Source organism: Phalaenopsis equestris, unplaced genomic scaffold (assembly GCF_001263595.1).
Source record: "Phalaenopsis equestris unplaced genomic scaffold, ASM126359v1 Scaffold000251, whole genome shotgun sequence".
In the NCBI taxonomy this organism is placed as follows: Eukaryota; Viridiplantae; Streptophyta; class Magnoliopsida; order Asparagales; family Orchidaceae; genus Phalaenopsis; species Phalaenopsis equestris.
In genome coordinates, this window is record NW_018164693.1 from 2,277,197 (window position 1) to 2,294,805 (window position 17,609).

At 33.5% G+C, this 17,609-nt stretch overlaps 2 protein-coding genes across 2 annotated transcripts; one reads left to right on the plus strand and one right to left on the minus strand.

Moving 5' to 3' along the window:
* Positions 1-5,653: 5,653 nt before the first annotated feature.
* Positions 5,654-10,469, plus strand: LOC110024203 (beta-glucosidase BoGH3B-like). The gene is made up of 10 exons (XM_020724027.1): positions 5,654-5,711; positions 5,923-6,136; positions 6,232-6,436; positions 7,101-7,191; positions 7,309-7,454; positions 8,019-8,262; positions 8,346-8,450; positions 8,866-9,048; positions 9,208-9,409; positions 9,702-10,469. Exons 2-10 carry the CDS (start codon positions 5,926-5,928, stop codon positions 10,184-10,186), a joined length of 1,872 nt encoding a protein of 623 aa, XP_020579686.1. The 5' UTR covers positions 5,654-5,711; positions 5,923-5,925; the 3' UTR covers positions 10,187-10,469.
* A 168-nt stretch (positions 10,470-10,637) lies between these two features.
* On the minus strand, positions 10,638-13,488 carry LOC110024202 (DNA ligase 1-like). Its single transcript, XM_020724026.1, has 2 exons — positions 13,386-13,488; positions 10,638-12,161 (listed from the first exon to the last, which is right to left on the minus strand). Exon 2 carries the CDS (start codon positions 12,082-12,084, stop codon positions 10,879-10,881), a length of 1,206 nt encoding a protein of 401 aa, XP_020579685.1. The 5' UTR covers positions 12,085-12,161; positions 13,386-13,488; the 3' UTR covers positions 10,638-10,878.
* Positions 13,489-17,609: the final 4,121 nt, after the last annotated feature.

The window sequence follows — 17,609 nt, forward strand, 5'->3', positions numbered from 1 at the left end:
TAGAGAAAGATCTCAAGAAAACTTGAATTATGAAGGTCTACTTTGGATTCTAAAAACATTGTTTGAGTAGAACTAAAACTGAATACTTGGAGTGTAATTTTAGTAATAGTAACTCTAGTGACGAAGTTGTAACTATGGATGATCAAATTATTAAAATGTATGAACGTCTTATATATCTCGGGTCTATTGTACAAAGTGATGGTGATATAGATGGAGATGTTATTAGTAGAATTAGATGTTATTAGGATGGAGATGTTATTAGTAGAATTCAAGTTGGTTGGCTGAAGTGGGGGGATGTTCGATCCTATTGTGTGATTGAAAAGTACCATCTAGACTGAAAGTGAAATTTTATAAGATGGTGGTGGAGCATTCAATGCTCTATGGCGCAAAATGTTGGCCTTTAGAAGATAAAAGCCTTACAAATTATTATAAGACCCATCGGGTCGGAGGTTCAAATCCCCTCTGACACAGTTGATCTTAAGGAGATGATACTCAAATTGTTAGGCATGTTAGGGGTGGCTGGAGGCTCGTATAATAGTCTCGGGTCATTCCTTTTAAGAATATTTATATAAATTATTTTAGTTTCCATAAATTAATGTTAAAGAGTACTCTTATATGATTTAAAGATTATGGTCATATATAAGTAAATAAAAAAAATTATATCACATAAGAATTGGCAATTAAAATAAGTGAAAAAAGAACTCAAAATCCTCTTAAACAAGAAAGAATACTGCTTAAAAGAAAAAAAAATATTTTCTAAAAATAGAACAAAGATAATCGTCTAACAAACTCCTTTTATCCATAAAATCATGAAAAAAGAAAGATTAACCTATCTGAAACAAGCAATACTTACGAACTGGATCTTATAATTTTGAACTACTTCTATCCAGATCCCATTTCTAAACCAAAATCTAACATCTAACAATAAATACCCCAAATCCCAACATTGTTCAAAGGAAAAAGTTTTTTGCTATCACGACAATTTCTTTATTTATTTTCATGAAACTTTGTAGATGCTTAACAGTTTCATCAATCTAGAATAAACTGTAACCAACTCAGGATAAACAATTAACAACCCTTCAAACCCAAAAATCAGTTACCAAAGATTATATGTTCTTAAGCTGAAATTGAACTCAACCCATACATTTACTTCGGTTTTTTTGTTCAAGTTTTGGCTTAATTCGATTCTAAATACAAATTGATTCGGAAAACTCGGGCATAAACTAAGAAATTGGTCAAAAGAAATCAGATCGCTAAAATCATCACCATAATTGGTATTGATTTCTTGATCAGATAATGCACAAATCAATAGATACTCCCTCACTAATTACACCAACTAGTTCCCAAAAAAACAAAAAAAGAAAGGCGCATAAACTTCGAAACCCTAACAGGATAAAATAGTTAAGATCAAACTTCTCGAAAGAGTGGAGAAAAAACAAAGCACAGATAACCTAACCTCCCTTCGGCAATCGCCACTGCTTTCTCGATCAAGCTTCCACAGTGATCGATCGCATTTATAATGGCCAAAGGACCAGCTTGCGTGAGTTGTCCGATAAAGACCGTAAATCACATAATCTACGGTTCTCATATATTTCGGTAGGCCTCACCTAAATTAAAAAAAAAATAGAAATAATTCTGACCGTAAATCACTGTGATTTACGGCCATGATCGGACACCGCATGCAGAGATGCATGCGGTGTCCGCACACAATAATTCCTCCTTCTTTTGCGATGGCGGTTCGATTCCGACTTAACGCGCGGTTAGCTCTCCACGTAGAGAATTTATCTGCTTTTTAAGTAAATAAATGGACACTTGAAAAATAGAATTTTTTTATTTTCTTTTTAATAATAATAATACTAATAGTATATAAGGGTTACAACAATTTTATTAATAAAAATAAAAATTTTCAACTCAAAGATATAAAAAATAAATAAATAAAAAGATTACAACATAATAAAAAATCATACAAACAATCATTCATAAAAATTTAAAAAACAATAAAACACTAACTCTAAAAAAAGCTCAAAGAACCAACAATGCCTTCAAATAGAGAAGGTAGAGCAACAATGATAGCCAACATATTCAAAGGCCCGCGAGCAACGCCTAAAGTCAGTCAAAACAATCACCAACATTGACCAATAAAAGTCCAACAAAAGATACACAAGAACAACAATAAATTTTTTTTTATATATAATTTTAATATTAAAGATACACAACATAAGAAAAAATCATACAAACAATCAATCAATCAAAAAAATTAAAAAAAAAACAATAAAACACTAACTCTAAAAAAAACTCAAAGAAGAACCAACAATGCCTTCAAATAGAGAAGGTAGAGCAACAATGATAGCCAACAGATTCAAAGGCCCGCGAGCAACGCCTAAAGTCAGTCAAAACAATCACCAACATTGACCAAAAAGAGTCCAACAAAAGATACACAATAACAACAATAATTTTTTTTTAATTTAATATTAAAAAATAAGAAATTTTACAAAAGTTTATAAAGATGGAAAATAATCTCGCTACATTTATTTTATTTTTTTAAACATACAAAAATGTTGCTTTGATAACATAAGCCCACATAGCCTCAAAAAAATATTTGGTGTGTAAAATGTGTCTACGAACGTCCATGCACGCATCCCAGTATGCACGTTCTCTCTTCCAACATTCTCTTCTTTGTAGCATGTGACTTTAGCTCCTATGCAATCTTTCCATCTCAAAATCATTTAATTCAGAGCAAATTAAAATCTATTTAAGTTGGGTTTGAAAATAGTTTTCTTATAAATTTTATGTGGGATAAAGTAGCAAAAACTATTTAGGGTGAGTCTAAAAAAATTTTTATTAAAAATCTATTTAAGAAGCAAATTCTATGTGAGATAAAGTAATGAATACTATTAAACAAGTGGCAAAAGATGTACTGGGAGAATCAAAAGAAAATTTTCTTTAAAAAAATAGTTGATGGTAAAATAATAATGTGCAAGAAAAGAGAAAATATAAGAATAGAAATTATAAAAATTGTTTAAATGCAAAATCACAGAGAATTGAGAAAAATATAAAATAGCCCGTAGGAAGTCTAAAGAAAGATCTGTGATACTAAAAATTCTATTTTTAGTGATCTTTATAATAGATTATAAACTAAAAATGTTGAAAAATATTTGTATAAACTAGTCAAATAAAGAAAAAAGAAGAGTAAAGATTTAAATCAAGTAAATGTATTAAAGATGAAAATCAAAAGGTAATTTTCTTTGAAAGATGTTTATCATAGGTGAGTGAGTTATTTTAACAAACTTTTCAAATAAATTTCTAAAAATATAATCGATCTTAGTGATTTTAGCATTGCTAATAATAATATATTGTTTTATTTATATTGTCGCATTAGTAAAAAAGAAGTTAAGGAGGCTTTAAAGAAAGCCGAAGGTAGAAAGTCTGTAGGACTTGATGATCCTAATTGGAGTGTGTAAATATTTAGGATATTTGGGAGTTTCATAGCTTACTAAACTCTTTAATATTATTTTAAAAAATAAAAAGTTGCCTGAGGAGTAGAGGAAGAGTATTTTGGTCCCCCTTTTTAAGAATGAAGGGAATGCATAAGAGTGTGCAAATTATTGAAACGTATGAACGTTTTATATATCTCGGGTCTATTGTACAAAGTGATGGTGATATAGATGAGGATGTTATTAGTAGAATTCAAGTTGGTTGGCTGAAGTGGAGAGATGTTTCGATCCTATTGTGTGATTGAAAAGTACCACCTAGACTGAAAGTAAAATTTTATAAGATGGTGGTGAGACATTCAATTCTCTATGGCGCAAAATGTTGGCCTTTGAAGATAGACATAAAATTAATTGAAGTATTATCGAGATGGGAATGCTTAGGTGGATGAGTGGTTTTACACTCCTAGAGACAAAATTGTGAAATGAATATATCCATTATAGGGTTGGTGTAGCTCCTATGTGACCATTAAACGTTAACCATCTGATGATCCGATTAGGAGGTAGAAGTTTTAGATTTGACTTTTGTTAAGAAAGATAAACCTAGAAAGATTTGGGCATATTGCATAAAAAAACCATTTTAATTTATTAAAATTAAACAAAAATATGACACTCAATAGAATGCAATGGAGAAAAATTATTCATATAGCTTACCCCACTTAGCGGGATAAAGGCTTGTTGTTGTTGTTTTTTGTTGTATCCAAAACTCCATTAGTGTATCAAAAAATAAGCCAACCAAGATTGATAATGGGAACCATCGATGTGTGTAAATGAATCGAGCCGAGCTCGAGCCACCATAGGTTTGAATTTGAGCTTGATCAATTAATCTAGTTCAAGCTATCCTTAAGTCAAACCGACTCAAGAGCTAACTTGTTTATTATAAGAAAGAGAAAATAATATTGATTTAAACTAGTGTCATAATAAAATAATAAATAAAATAAATAATTGCGAGATAAATAATAAATAATCACTTAATATAAATATTTAAAAAAAATAAAAATATAAACACAAATTTTAAGTTATAATATTTTTTTGTAGTATATTTATATTAATATTTTTTTGAAAGAGTCAAATCACAAGCTAATGAGTAGTGTCGAGTTTGATTTGAGCTCTCAATTAATAAGTCAGTTATCAAGTCGAGCAAGCTCACCAACCGGCTTAGCTCAATTACACCACCAACTTGAACCATTCCAGTAAGACGAGACATCTGAATTATCTTCTATCATTCTAGACCAATAACTGCACCCACGTTAGCCTACGTGTCATGTTACAACGATGCCTATTAGGCGGACTATGGTCTGTGCATTACTTTACGCAGAAAAATTATTCCATACGGGCACCGTATGCACAAATGCATACGGTGTCCGATCTCTACCGTCCATCACATCAAATCATTTAAAAAAAAATCAAACTTGGGCCCACCGTCATACATATTTGCTCTGATGGACGGTGGAGATCAGACACCGTATGCATTTCAGCATACGGTGTCCGTATGGAATAATTTTTCGTTTACGCTAGTAATGATTACATATTTCAATATCTAGCTCTTAGAGTTTATATTTACACAATAAAATTATTTCTAAATAAATTTAATTCATTTTACATAAATTAATGATAAGATTACTTCAATATATTTTAGGAAAATTTACATACATAGCACCATTTTTTATTTATTTACTTATCTCACACAAAAAAAATTAATTTTTTATAAGTTAAAACCCTTTTTTTTTATATTTGAAAAATGTACCAAGAGAAAGATTACATTTTTTCCTAAAAAAAATTGAGTGCGAGATGAGTAAATTCATTAGAGGCAAGTAAAAACCACTATATTTTAAAGATTAAAATCCTATATATGTAAATAAATAAAAAATGTTACATAAAAATTGACACTCAAAACAAGTGAAAGGAGAACACAACCACCTCTAAAAAGGAAAAGAATATTGTTCCATAAAAGGAAAAGTATCTTCTAAAAATAGAAAAAGAAAATCGTCTCACAAACTCCCTTTATCCAAAATGATTGACCCAACCAAAAAAAGCAATTCTTACAAACTAAAGCCTATAATTATGAACTAATCCTATCCTTAACCCAATTCAAGCAAGTAACCCAAGTTAACGGCCTTCTATAAATACCTCAAATCCCAACATCGTTCTCTTCACAATCGACTCCAGTTGTAATTTTGTAATTAAAATCAAATTTTGCATTCTTCATAGGATTCTTCTAAAGTAAGTTTGTTCTCTGCCCAATCCGTCTCATATAGAAAAAGCCTTTTTTCCTAACATATATGTTTTATATAAAATAAGAATCAGCAAAGGAAATGAATACAATCATGTCATGATTTGGCGGCTAATCATGAAGAATCGATCAATGTTGTATAAATTTATAATTTCATAAAAAAATTGCATCTGAAGCAATTTTTTGTGGATATTGAAGCAGAAAATGGCAAGAATACAAGCATTTTGTATCTTCATGTTCCTCTGGGCATCAATGGGAGAGGCACGGTATTTCAAATACCGAGATCCAAAGCAGCCATTGGCAGCACGCATCCAAGACTTGCTGGGAAGAATGAGTCTTGAAGAAAAGATTGGCCAAATGACACAAATTGAGAGGCAGGTGGCGACTCCTCAAATCCTACAAGATTATTACATCGGTATGTTCCTGCCTTTTACCTAACATTACACACCAATATATTGTATATTGACAATGCAGATGTTTCAAACTCAAATGAGCATTCTGCTTGTACAGGTAGCATACTTAGTGGCGGGGGCAGCGTGCCTCGACTCATGGCGAAGCCGGAGGAATGGGTGAACATGGTCAATGAGTTTCAAAAGGGCAGCCTTTCGACGCGTCTAGGAATTCCGATGATTTATGGAATTGATGCGGTTCATGGCCATAACAATGTCTACAATGCGACGATATTCCCCCACAATGTTGGGTTGGGAGCTACCAGGCAAGTTATGGAACTAGTTTTTAAATTTTGTAGCTAATAGGACTGCTCTTTCCACTAGTTTCAAGATTACAGGTCACTTTGGGTGGCAAATATTACGTGCAGCAACTGCATGTCGTGACGACAGTTCGAATTGACTGTTGTGCGGTACATGCATGGCGGCGTGGTCACATTCGGACCATTGTTCGGATATGCAATCCACTGCACATAATATTTTCTCTTGTTTGGGATAGTTTCCTAACTGCTTTGCATTTAGATTATCACCATTATTTTGCTTGAAGAACTGCTTTCTTGGTAATTTCAAAACTTGTTTTGGGTGAGAAGTTTTTTTCGTAACCAAATATGTTAAAATGTGTTGGCTATAAGAAATTTGTTATTTGACTTTTAGAAAAAAGTAAAAATTATAATTTACACCTTAATTTTTTTAACAAATTATTTTCCTTACCATAGCTTTACAACGACATTTACAAAAAAACCACAACTGTCCCAAGCAGGCCCAAAAGAACAATTTAAATACCATGCATATCACTGTAAATTCTGATATATCTCATCTAAAATCCTTTTCAAAAGCATAATAAGCTACAATTAGTGCAGAGAAAAAAATGATAAATTGCCCAAAAAAACGTGATATTTTTATATAAAATGTATTATCTTTTTTGTTTATTAGGGATCCTAAACTTGTTAAGAAAATTGGAGCAGCTACAGCAATAGAAGTAAGGGCAACAGGCATCCCATACGTGTTTGCACCATGTATTGCTGTAAGTTACATATGTGTTTAAATTTTGTTCCATGAATTGTACAGAAAGTTAATTTATGAGCTCTATTAATCTCTATTCAATGTATTTATTAACTAAACATCTACCGATCATATGCAGGTCTGCAGGGATCCAAGATGGGGTCGATGCTATGAAAGTTTCAGTGAAGACCCCTCAATTGTTAGAGAAATGACAGAAATTATTCCTGGACTTCAAGGAGATATTCCACATAATAATCTCAAGGGTTTTCCCCACGTCTCAGGACCGTAAGACCACCTATAACCAATCCTCAACTACCCAATTCTACCTATATTTAAATTATGAGATTAAAAAAAAAAGGAAGAAATAAAGTATGATTTAGGATCTGTTTGGGGGAGAAAATATTATATTCGGACATTCAATCACAGGAAGCCTCGTCATCATAAGCATGAATTTGCGCTGACGTGGCATTCCGTAATTGGAGATCCAGATATGTAGTGTTTGAATGTAATATTTTCTCTTGTTTGAGACAGTTTTTTTGTCTGTTTTACTTTTCATTCTACCACCATAACATTGTCGGTGAACTACTTTCTTTGTATTTTTTTAGAAATTTACAGTGGAAAGCTGTTTTTTTTCAATCTAATCTATTAAAATACAGTGACTATAAGAAAACTACAGTTTTATTTTTTTTGAAAAAATATATATTTATAATTCCTACTGTAACTTTTAAAAAATATATTTACCTCTCTAAAACTTTTCAACCATTTTAAAAAAAATAGCACCCTACCCCAAATAGAACCTTAGTCGCTATCGATCGAATGACGATAAGATTTTTGAAATTCTAAAACCAGGAAAAAAGTCGCGGCATGCGCTAAGCATTTTGTTGGCGATGGCGGGACGCAAAGAGGAATCGATGAGAACAACACGATCATCAGTAAACAGGGCTTGCTTAACATTCATATGCCGGGTTACCACGACTCTGTCATCAAGGGTGTTGCCACCATCATGATTTCTTACTCCAGCTGGAACGGGAAAAAAATGCATGCTAACCGCGAACTCATTACAGGCTTCCTTAAGAACACGCTTAAATTCAGGGTGGGTTATTCAGATTGCTTTCTCATGATTGTTTGATTTTATAGCACGTGAACACTAACTTTTGTTTGATGTTGGCTTTTAAGGGTTTTGTGATATCAGATTGGGAGGGTATTGACAGAATCACCTCACCACCCCACGCTAATTACACATACTCAGTAGAAGCATCAATCAACGCTGGCATCGACATGGTCAGTATATTGAAACCAAAATAATTTAGATTTACATAACACCACCAATTATTATGTATTTACAATTTACATTTATACCACACCTAAGCATTTATAATTCCATGCATACCACTCAAACATCACCAATGCTATCTTTTTAAAAGTGAAATAAACTTTTCATGCATAGTGTAAATATTAAACTTCTCGTGCTCTATAAGTAAATAAATAAGGAATTGTGTGATGTATATGTAAATTTCCCTTAAGATATTTTCAAGTGTAAAACTGCAACTTTTGGTTTATCATCCATGAGACCTCTACCATGAACGACTTGAGCTTGAAAACAGAAAACTTTGCATGTAAAAATTGCTTTGCAAAATTTTCCAATCAGCCATATGTTAAAACAAGCTTCATCTGGCCTGCTGGAATGATCATGCAGGTAATGGTTCCTAATGACTACCCAAGCTTCATTGGCAACCTGACTGATCTTGTGAAGAAAAATGTCATTTCGATGAACAGAATAGATGATGCTGTAAGAAGGATCTTGCGGGTCAAGTTTTCTATGGGTCTATTTGAGAATCCCTATGGCGACCTTAGCTTAGCGGATCAGCTCGGGAAGAAGGCAAATTTTAAATCCTGATTTTAATAAATCTAGTTTCTTCTAATTTCTCTCGATTTTGTTTTAAATCTATCCTGGGATATACAAGATTTACTAAAATTGTTTCCAGATAGACCCTAAGAAAGGTATGTGCTAATTAGAAGTGTTTATTCGATGTAACAGAAACACAGGAAATTGGCAAGAGAAGCTGTAAGAAAATCCCTCGTGCTTCTAAAAAATGGAAAATCTCCTGAAGAAACAATAATTCCTCTTCCGAAGAGAGATTCGATGATCCTTGTTGCAGGGAGTCATGCTCATGACATAGGGCTTCAGTGTGGAGGGTGGACAACAAACTGGCAAGGACAGTCTGGGAATATCACTGTTGGTCAGCATATTTTCTCTATATCCTTTCTATAAAAATCACACCTTTGAATTTTATAAAATGGTGTAAAGTTTCAAAATAGCCCCCTAACTTTTTTACATATATAAGAACAATTTAATCACAGTCCATAAATGTATCAAATTAATCCTCAGACTCTTTAAATTGGGGTTGAGATATGTTTCTGTCGAAACTATTACAGTCCATTTTAATAAGGTCTCCCTTCTAAAGAGTTGGTGGACTGTTTGAACACTTTTCTCTAATAACATGTATTGATCATATTCTTTTTGCCATGCAGGAACAACAATCCTAGAGGCAATAAAATCGACAATACACTCTGACAGTAAAGTAATCTACTCCGAGTTTCCAAGTGCTAGCTTCATCCAAGAAAATGACTTCTCCTACGCAATAGTGGTGGTGGGAGAATATCCCTATGCGGAATATTACGGCGACAACGCTAATCTAACGCTTCCTGATCCCGGTCCTAGTATCATTGAGAATGTTTGTGGGTCCATTAAGTGCGTTGTTATCATCATCTCAGGCAGGCCTTTGGTGATTGAGCCATATGTCCCACTGGTTGATGCTCTTGTTGCCGCTTGGCTCCCTGGAACTGAAGGAAAAGGTGTTGCAGATGTGCTCTTTGGAGACCATGGATTCACTGGAAAGCTCCCAAGAACCTGGTTCAAGTCTGTGGATCAGCTCCCTATGAATGTTGGCGATGAACACTATGATCCATTGTTCCCCTTTGGTTTTGGCCTAACAACAGAACCAACCAAGGCCTAATGTGTTACAAATTCATGTTTTTTCTTGCATATTTACATGATCCTCCTATGAAGCAGGAGGTGATTTTTTTTTTTTCTTTCTACTTTGTCTAAATATTATGTTATTTGATCATATGTATTGTTTAACTGAGAAAAAAAAAGTTCATTTTTTGGTGCTTTCTTCTAATTCCTGAAATATTGGTTTTAGTTCGCACATTATGCAAAATGAGATCTTACTAGCACTTTATGTGCAATAAGAACAGCAGATATTATTCTAATCAATGTCCATTGAAGTAAGAAAAATGTTACTTTGTCAGAGCACAAGTTGCAATGAATAAGCAGAAATAAATATTCTGTTGACTAAGACAAGAATTATCTGCCACTATGGCATGAAAATAACGATAATACTTTCTAATTATGGCTTAACAAGTACAGATCGAACTTAGTATGTGCACCAAAAGTCTTAATTAAGAGTTGTAAGGGGATGCATACTGCAAGCCGGAAAAGAACATACCTTCAGCAAGCAAAAGAAAACGTTATCGTTCTAATGAGTATTTTCTTCACATGGCAAACTAACGAGAATGGCATAAAAGAAAGCCATTTATTTAGCCTTACAGTTATTTTCTGAAAATGATGGATAGAAAACTTTATATTACAGAAAATTATTCAAAGATTAGGCACTTTGTCCATGCCCTTTGTCATTCATCATCATGCTCATGCAACATCAGTCAATTTCTCTTCTTTCACAATTGGTTTTGCTTGAGCCTCTTCAGTTTCTTTGATCAGCCTCAAAATATCTGATTTTTTTGCCTGCAGTTCTTCCATCTTGGTGTCAATCTTTTCTAGCTTCTGTTTGAGCTTCCCAAGATCATTAGTCTTCTCTTTTTTCTTCCCATCCTTATTCTTTTCTTTTTTCTTCCCATCCTTATCCTTCTCTTTGTTCTTTCCATCCTTGTCCTTCTTACCCTTACTTTCTTTGTCATCCTTTGACTCTTTGGATTTATCCTTTTTCTTTTGCTTGTCTTTGTCTTCTTCTTTCCTATCATTTATAGCTTCTGCGATGTCAATTCCCCTTGAGGTAACTTGTTTTTCATTATCATTACCATCTTCTTCAATGCCCTTCCTCTTTTTGTTCTTCTGTTTTTCTTCGCATGAATTCTCTTTTTCATCATCTTCATCTTCTTCATCATCTTCACTCTTGCTCTTCTTTTTCTTTTCCTCTTTAGCTTCTCCTTTCTCTTTCTTTTTTTTATCCTTCTTCTTTTTCACCTTCTTTTCAGCTTCATCATCATCATCTTTTTCTTCTTCTTCTTTAAACTTCCCCTCTTTATCCTTCTTTTCCTTTTTTCCTTCATCATCCTTAGTTACCTTGGACTCTTCATTCTTGTCCTTCACCTTTGAATCCCCATCCTTCTCATTTTTCTTCTTCTCTTTTTCCTTTTTCTTCTCTTTCTTTGCATCCTCTTCCTTATCTTCTTCTTCCTCAGTTTTGTCTTTCTTTCCCTTGTGCTTTTTTTCCTTCTTACCATCCTTCTCTTTATCATCACCATCTTCCTTGTTCTTCCCCTCTTTATCCTTCAGTCCTTTTTCTTTCTTTTTCAATTCACCTTCATCGTCGCTCTTTTGATTTTCCGACTTGTCACCTTTCTTCTTCTCCTTCTCCTTTTTCTTCTCCTTCTCCTCCTTCACTTCCTCATCTTGTTCCCCCAGCTTGTCTTTTTTTCCCTTGAGTTTCTTATCTTTGTTTTCTTCCTTCTCTTTATCATGCTTGCTCTCGTCTTTTTCTAAAGACTTTGCCTTCACTTCCACTTCAGTCTTCTCTTCCTTTTCTAGATTTGGTTCCTCCTCCTTGCTTTTAACTTTCATATAAAATTCATCTTTCACATTTTTTTCTCCTCCATCAATAAGTTTTCCATCCATTCTTAAAAACTACCTCTCTGGGCAACTTTATTACAACTTTTCTCCTCAAATTTTCTACTTCTATCAAATAAGAGACCCTGCATTCACACAATATTAAATGAAAAGAAAATCATTTTCCCATAAATCGCAAATTAGTTGGAGCTTCATATCAATTTAAGAAAAGAAGAGCAGAAATCTTTATTATTGCACTTAATTAACTGACGGCCATGCCAAAAACCATCAAATTCAAAAATTCGAATGAAACTGTTTGGTTTGATTTATGTTTAGTATCTTATCTAATCCGTCACATTTACTTTAAACTATATTTGAAATTTTGCAAAACCAAACTAAATTAAACCAAAAGGTTTGAGCATAATATGTATAATTATAAATCTGTCTTCTACTCTATGTTAAGGGTTGTCTGGCTTCAGATGCGATTTAAGTTATTAGGATTTAGCAAATCCCGTAATTTGGATTTACTAAATCTTGAATGGGTTAAAGCCATAAATCTACCTTACAACGGCTTTACTAAATCCAGCAAATCCGATAGAATTGCTTGACAATTTCAGCCAGTATTTAGGAAATAGTATGGCCGGTGGAAACAATCGGAAGCTCTCGAATTAAATCCCAAGCCCTACAAAGTTAAATCCACCGATTCCTAGGATTTAGGATTTACAGGATTTATAGCCGAAATCCGGGATTTATTTGCGCAAAATGACCGTCTGGCGGGATTCGGCTTAAATCCTGCGAAAATTCGGCGTAAATCTGTTTCCAGACAGTCCCTAAGTGCTAGTCGTTATATCAATTGAGATGAATCACAACACTTAGATGCTTAACTGAATCATCAATTTAGAACAAACTGAAAAACAACTCAGGACGAACACTTAAAAACCCTTGAAAGCAAAAGAACCTAAACCCAATAATCAGTTATCAAAGACTTACGTTCTTAAGCTGAAATTGAGCTACCCCTACCAATTTGATTTGGTTTTTGTTCCAGGTTTGGCTTAATTCAATTCTAAATACAAGTTGACCGTGAACCAAACAGAATAGTTGCGCACCTGAATTACCTGGCTAAGAGCTCAACTAGCTACTGAAAACTAAGAAATAGCTCAAAAAAATCGCATCGCCAAAATCTACCACCATTATTAGGATCGATCTCAATCAGATGACGCATAAATCAATACATCCTCCCCCACTAATTACACCAATCGGCTACCAAAAATACAAAAAAAAGAATAGAAGCCTTGAAACCCTAACAGAATCAAATAGCTAAGAAAAAGAATTATGGAAAGAAAAAAATGAAAAAAAAAATGACAGATTACCCAAAATCCCTTCGCCAGTTCTCTCGGTCCGGCTTCCAGTGAGATCGATGGCATTTATAATGGCGGAAGGTAGCTTCCGACTCCGGTTCGATGCCGACTCGACACGCGGTTCGATCTCCACGTATAGATTTTTTTTTTTTAAGTAAACAAATTAATAAAAATATATTTCTAAAACTCTTCATTATTTTATCCAGAAAATAAGCCAACTAATGTCGGCAATGGGACCTATCTGACTCATACCATTCCAATAAAACGTGGCACCCTATAACGGCACCCAATATAGCCTGCGTGGCATGTTAAAATGGTACATGTGTAATAAAATATAAAAATTTTAATTTAAACGCTACACTAACGAATTAGTTGAGACATTTACATGCATAACACACACCATTTTAATTTAGGGTTTATTATATATTAAACCCTAAACCCTAAAACCACAAATCACAATATATTTTTGTAACAATGATTGATCATATTTGAATTCAAAATCATCAAAGGTCACGATTTTAATGAGTTTATAGTTAAAGTGCAAGCCTCGATAAAACAAAACCAATGATATCAAAATTGGTTTGATTTGAGTACAATCTAGTTAAGCTACTAAATTACATTTGCAGGCTTCAAATTGTTGATTAAATGGTCAAATAAACTATAGATCTAACATAGTTTAGTTAAATCAAGTATTTAGATGATAGAAATCTAAGACCATTAAGGATCTCAAATCATTAAACAAATTCATATGAACAAGAGGGATCAATATAGGTCGTATGGTCTGGTTATAACTTCCAACCACCATAATCATCGACCACTAGCCACCATCACCTGCCAGCCGCAATTAACCACCGCCAATCGATCCTACTTGCCACCTCTGACTAACCCTACTAGCTAACGATGTATCCTAATATGGTGCAATGAAATATATCAAATATGATGTAACGATATATCTCAAATACAATATAATGAGTTTCAATGATAGTTTAATGATGGATTATAAAATAAAATGAAGCTTATAAGGTGCAAATTTCAAATTTAGGGAGATTGACAGCCCAAATATAATACAAAACTTCACTAGTATCTACGGCGTACCACTAATTATAAATTTATTTAGGCTAGTGATAAGATTTAGCATTCAAGTCATTTTATTTTGTTAACAATATCCCGACGATTTGTGTGCGTGCAAATCCACTCATTTTCCTAACATATAATAATTATTATATAAACATGTCATATGGATATATCAACCACATAAAATTTTATTTTCTTATAAGCCACATGTTTATAATTAAGAAAATAAATTACAAAAGAAAATATCTTGATACCCATCGACAAATTTACATCATCTATATGAATCTCAAAATACGTCACGAATCTCAAAATAATTTTTATGTAAGAAATATTCAAATTTCAATTAAAAATTATTTAGAATTCTGATTTCAACAAATATGATCAAATTGACCGGCTCGACGAAACGAACATAATGACACTAACATACACAATTCGAGTAAAATCAAGCCTTAACCTATTTTTGATGTGATGTTTTTGAAATAATTGAGGCGTATAAATGTGAGTTAATTCTTATATTAAGAATTCAAACAAATTTAGGATTCAAGATAATTAGCTTATAATCGTGATATCTCACTTTTTTTTTCATTACCATCAATTAATTCAAGAAAACCTAATTATTGCTTAGGGTCTGTTTCAGATAGCTACAACTTATTAATAAGTTGTTGTGCACGACAACTGTGGCAGGAAGTTGCTGCGCATAAGCAACTGCGAATAAGCTGATTATCTGTTTGTTCTTTGTTATTTGAAACTATGTGTTCCAGTTGTTTCTGACAAGCGATCGTTTTGCTTCTGCATTGTAATGTTATTTATAACAGAAATGTTCATGCTAGCTCATCCCATACTTGAAATTAAATGTCTAGTTTCAACATTACAAAATAAAAACAGACACTTCACTAAACAGCCAACAGCACGACTATCATATTTTAAAAAATGACTACTAAGATAATAATCAATAGTATGATATTATTATTTTTAAAATGCATTGGTATAGATCACGAGATAAGCCATCATTCAGGGAAACTCCCCAAGCTCGACTGCTCTCGGTGGTGGAGTCCTTCAACCCATTTACCCACCTAAGAAACTCACAGTTTTCTGTTCTTCTACTTAGACACATGTAAAATTGTCTTACGTAGCTATGTGGCTGTCGTGAAATAAGCATGGAACATTATAATCCGTAGTAGTAGTGCAATCCTCTGGAGGTACTAGAAATTCTTGAGCTCATCTTTTACGAAGGCTTAAAAACAGATATTGCTAGATATACCACTAGTAAAAATTAATAATAAAAGAAATTAATTAAAGTTTTATGCAGTAGCGAGGTCTCAGAGAACTCAACATATCAACGAATATATCACTCCAAGAAGACAACAGACCTTATAAAAAAAAGAGTTATTGTTTGCCTTTAACCCATGTAACACCGAATCAATGTGTGTCATATATACATATCACCTAAAAAAAGTCATGCAGAAGAACCTCAAAAACCATAGAAATGAAAAAAAGAAAGGAACTTGGTTGACTTTATTAGAATTTCATATGTGACATCAACCAATAACGACATACATATTATCCAAATGAACCCAGCTTGTTTATATTCATATAATTTCATTTTCTGAATAAGTTTATTTCTGGATCATAAAAATGATCTAGTGAAGAATGGCACTAGAAATGCAGGGGCATACAAAGAAGAGGACAAAAAAGAGAAAGAAAACATGGAGAGCTTACATACGATAATCTTTGCAAGGACATGTCAAATATGTCTGCCCAAACAAGATCATACAGAGGCACCATGGACCAATATTCGCAAAAGATTATTTATGTAGACCAAGAATCAGAGATTTGGGCATGTTTGTCTATTATAGGGACCAAAGTGCTCCCAATGGGACGTTTCTCACTTGGTTTATTGCATCTCAGTGGTTTCCCAAGAATACTCTTGATCCAAAGGTAGTGACAACTAGCACGGGGCTATCAAAGGACAATTATTTCACACGGGAATACTTCAACCAGCCAAAGTGGCACGAATGTCGCTGTAAAGGAAGAGAAATAAAGGTTTAGCTACAAAGCTGAAAATTCTGCCAACAAAAAAACTTACACCCTGTTTGGGTCGCGGAGCCTTCTAACGACCTAATAGAAAATCACCTATGTAGAAATCTATGTTGGGTCAGTCGGGTTGAAGAAACACGGGGACTACTCCTTGTGCCATGCATATGATGCAGTCTTCTATCAGAATCATAAGCGTGGAGGCCCTATCAGTATGACTTGGGATATGCCCATGCTATGCAACCCGTTTTTGAACTGGCTCTAAGGTCATGCAAAAAAGTAAAAGAAAGATTTTAAAAAATTCTTTATCTTTTAGTCCTAAATTTTAATTTATCTTAAAAATATTTATTAGGATTTTTGTAGAAATATTTACAATGTTAAGGTCCTAAACAACCTAAATTGCAATTTTTTAGCACCCCAAAAACAACCAGAAAGAAATAAGGGAAATAACCTAACCATACAATCACGCAGAAAAAATAGTATAACAAGACAAGTAAAATAATAAAAGGTCGTTGCCTACTAGGTCGGAGACATATCCGAGAAAAGGAAAAGGTGGCTCGATTATGCATATATATATATATATATATATATATGTTCTTAATTTTATACATAAACCAAATTTAAAATTAAGGTACGTGACACGAGCTTACTGGTTCAGGTCCCCGTCACGTGGTTCTACCCATCTAACATCTCAGATGTCGTGCTTATACCTTATTTCTAATACAAAATCTTCCTAAAACTCTAAAAAATACATGAAAAAAAATATAAAGGACTCGATCTGCACGAAGACATTGTCAACGGGAATGCCAAACAAGCATGCAACGTGTCTGGCTATGCCTAATGGGGAGTTAAGCAGTGCCTGCAGAAAAGGGCTAATAATAATCATTTTGTTGCTCCTCATTTTTATTGCACATGTGTGTGCATATATATAACATGACCCCTTGCAAAAGAGCACCCTAATATATTATCGTACATATCTAAACAGACACGCACAAGCACACCAAAAGCATAAAATAATGTCTTGCTAGGGCAAACACATCAGCACAAAACAACCGTCAGGTCACCGAAAGAGGCTACCTAACATCCTAATCCTTAGTCAAGCACAACATCTAAGGCGTATGTCCTAAC

What these genes read in the sequence shown, in the direction of transcription:
- LOC110024203 (XM_020724027.1), top strand. Translation starts at nt 5,926, where the DNA reads ATGGCAAGAATACAAGCATTTTGTATCTTCATGTTCCTCTGGGCATCA. An exon ending in GTTGGGTTGGGAGCTACCAG is followed by an intron (nt 6,437 to 7,100) that starts GCAAGTTATGGA and finishes TTTGTTTATTAG; the next exon opens with GGATCCTAAACTTGTTAAGA. An exon ending in TTTCCCCACGTCTCAGGACC is followed by an intron (nt 7,455 to 8,018) that starts GTAAGACCACCT and finishes TTCTAAAACCAG; the next exon opens with GAAAAAAGTCGCGGCATGCG.
- LOC110024202 (XM_020724026.1), bottom strand. Translation starts at nt 12,084, where the DNA reads ATGGATGGAAAACTTATTGATGGAGGAGAAAAAAATGTGAAAGATGAA.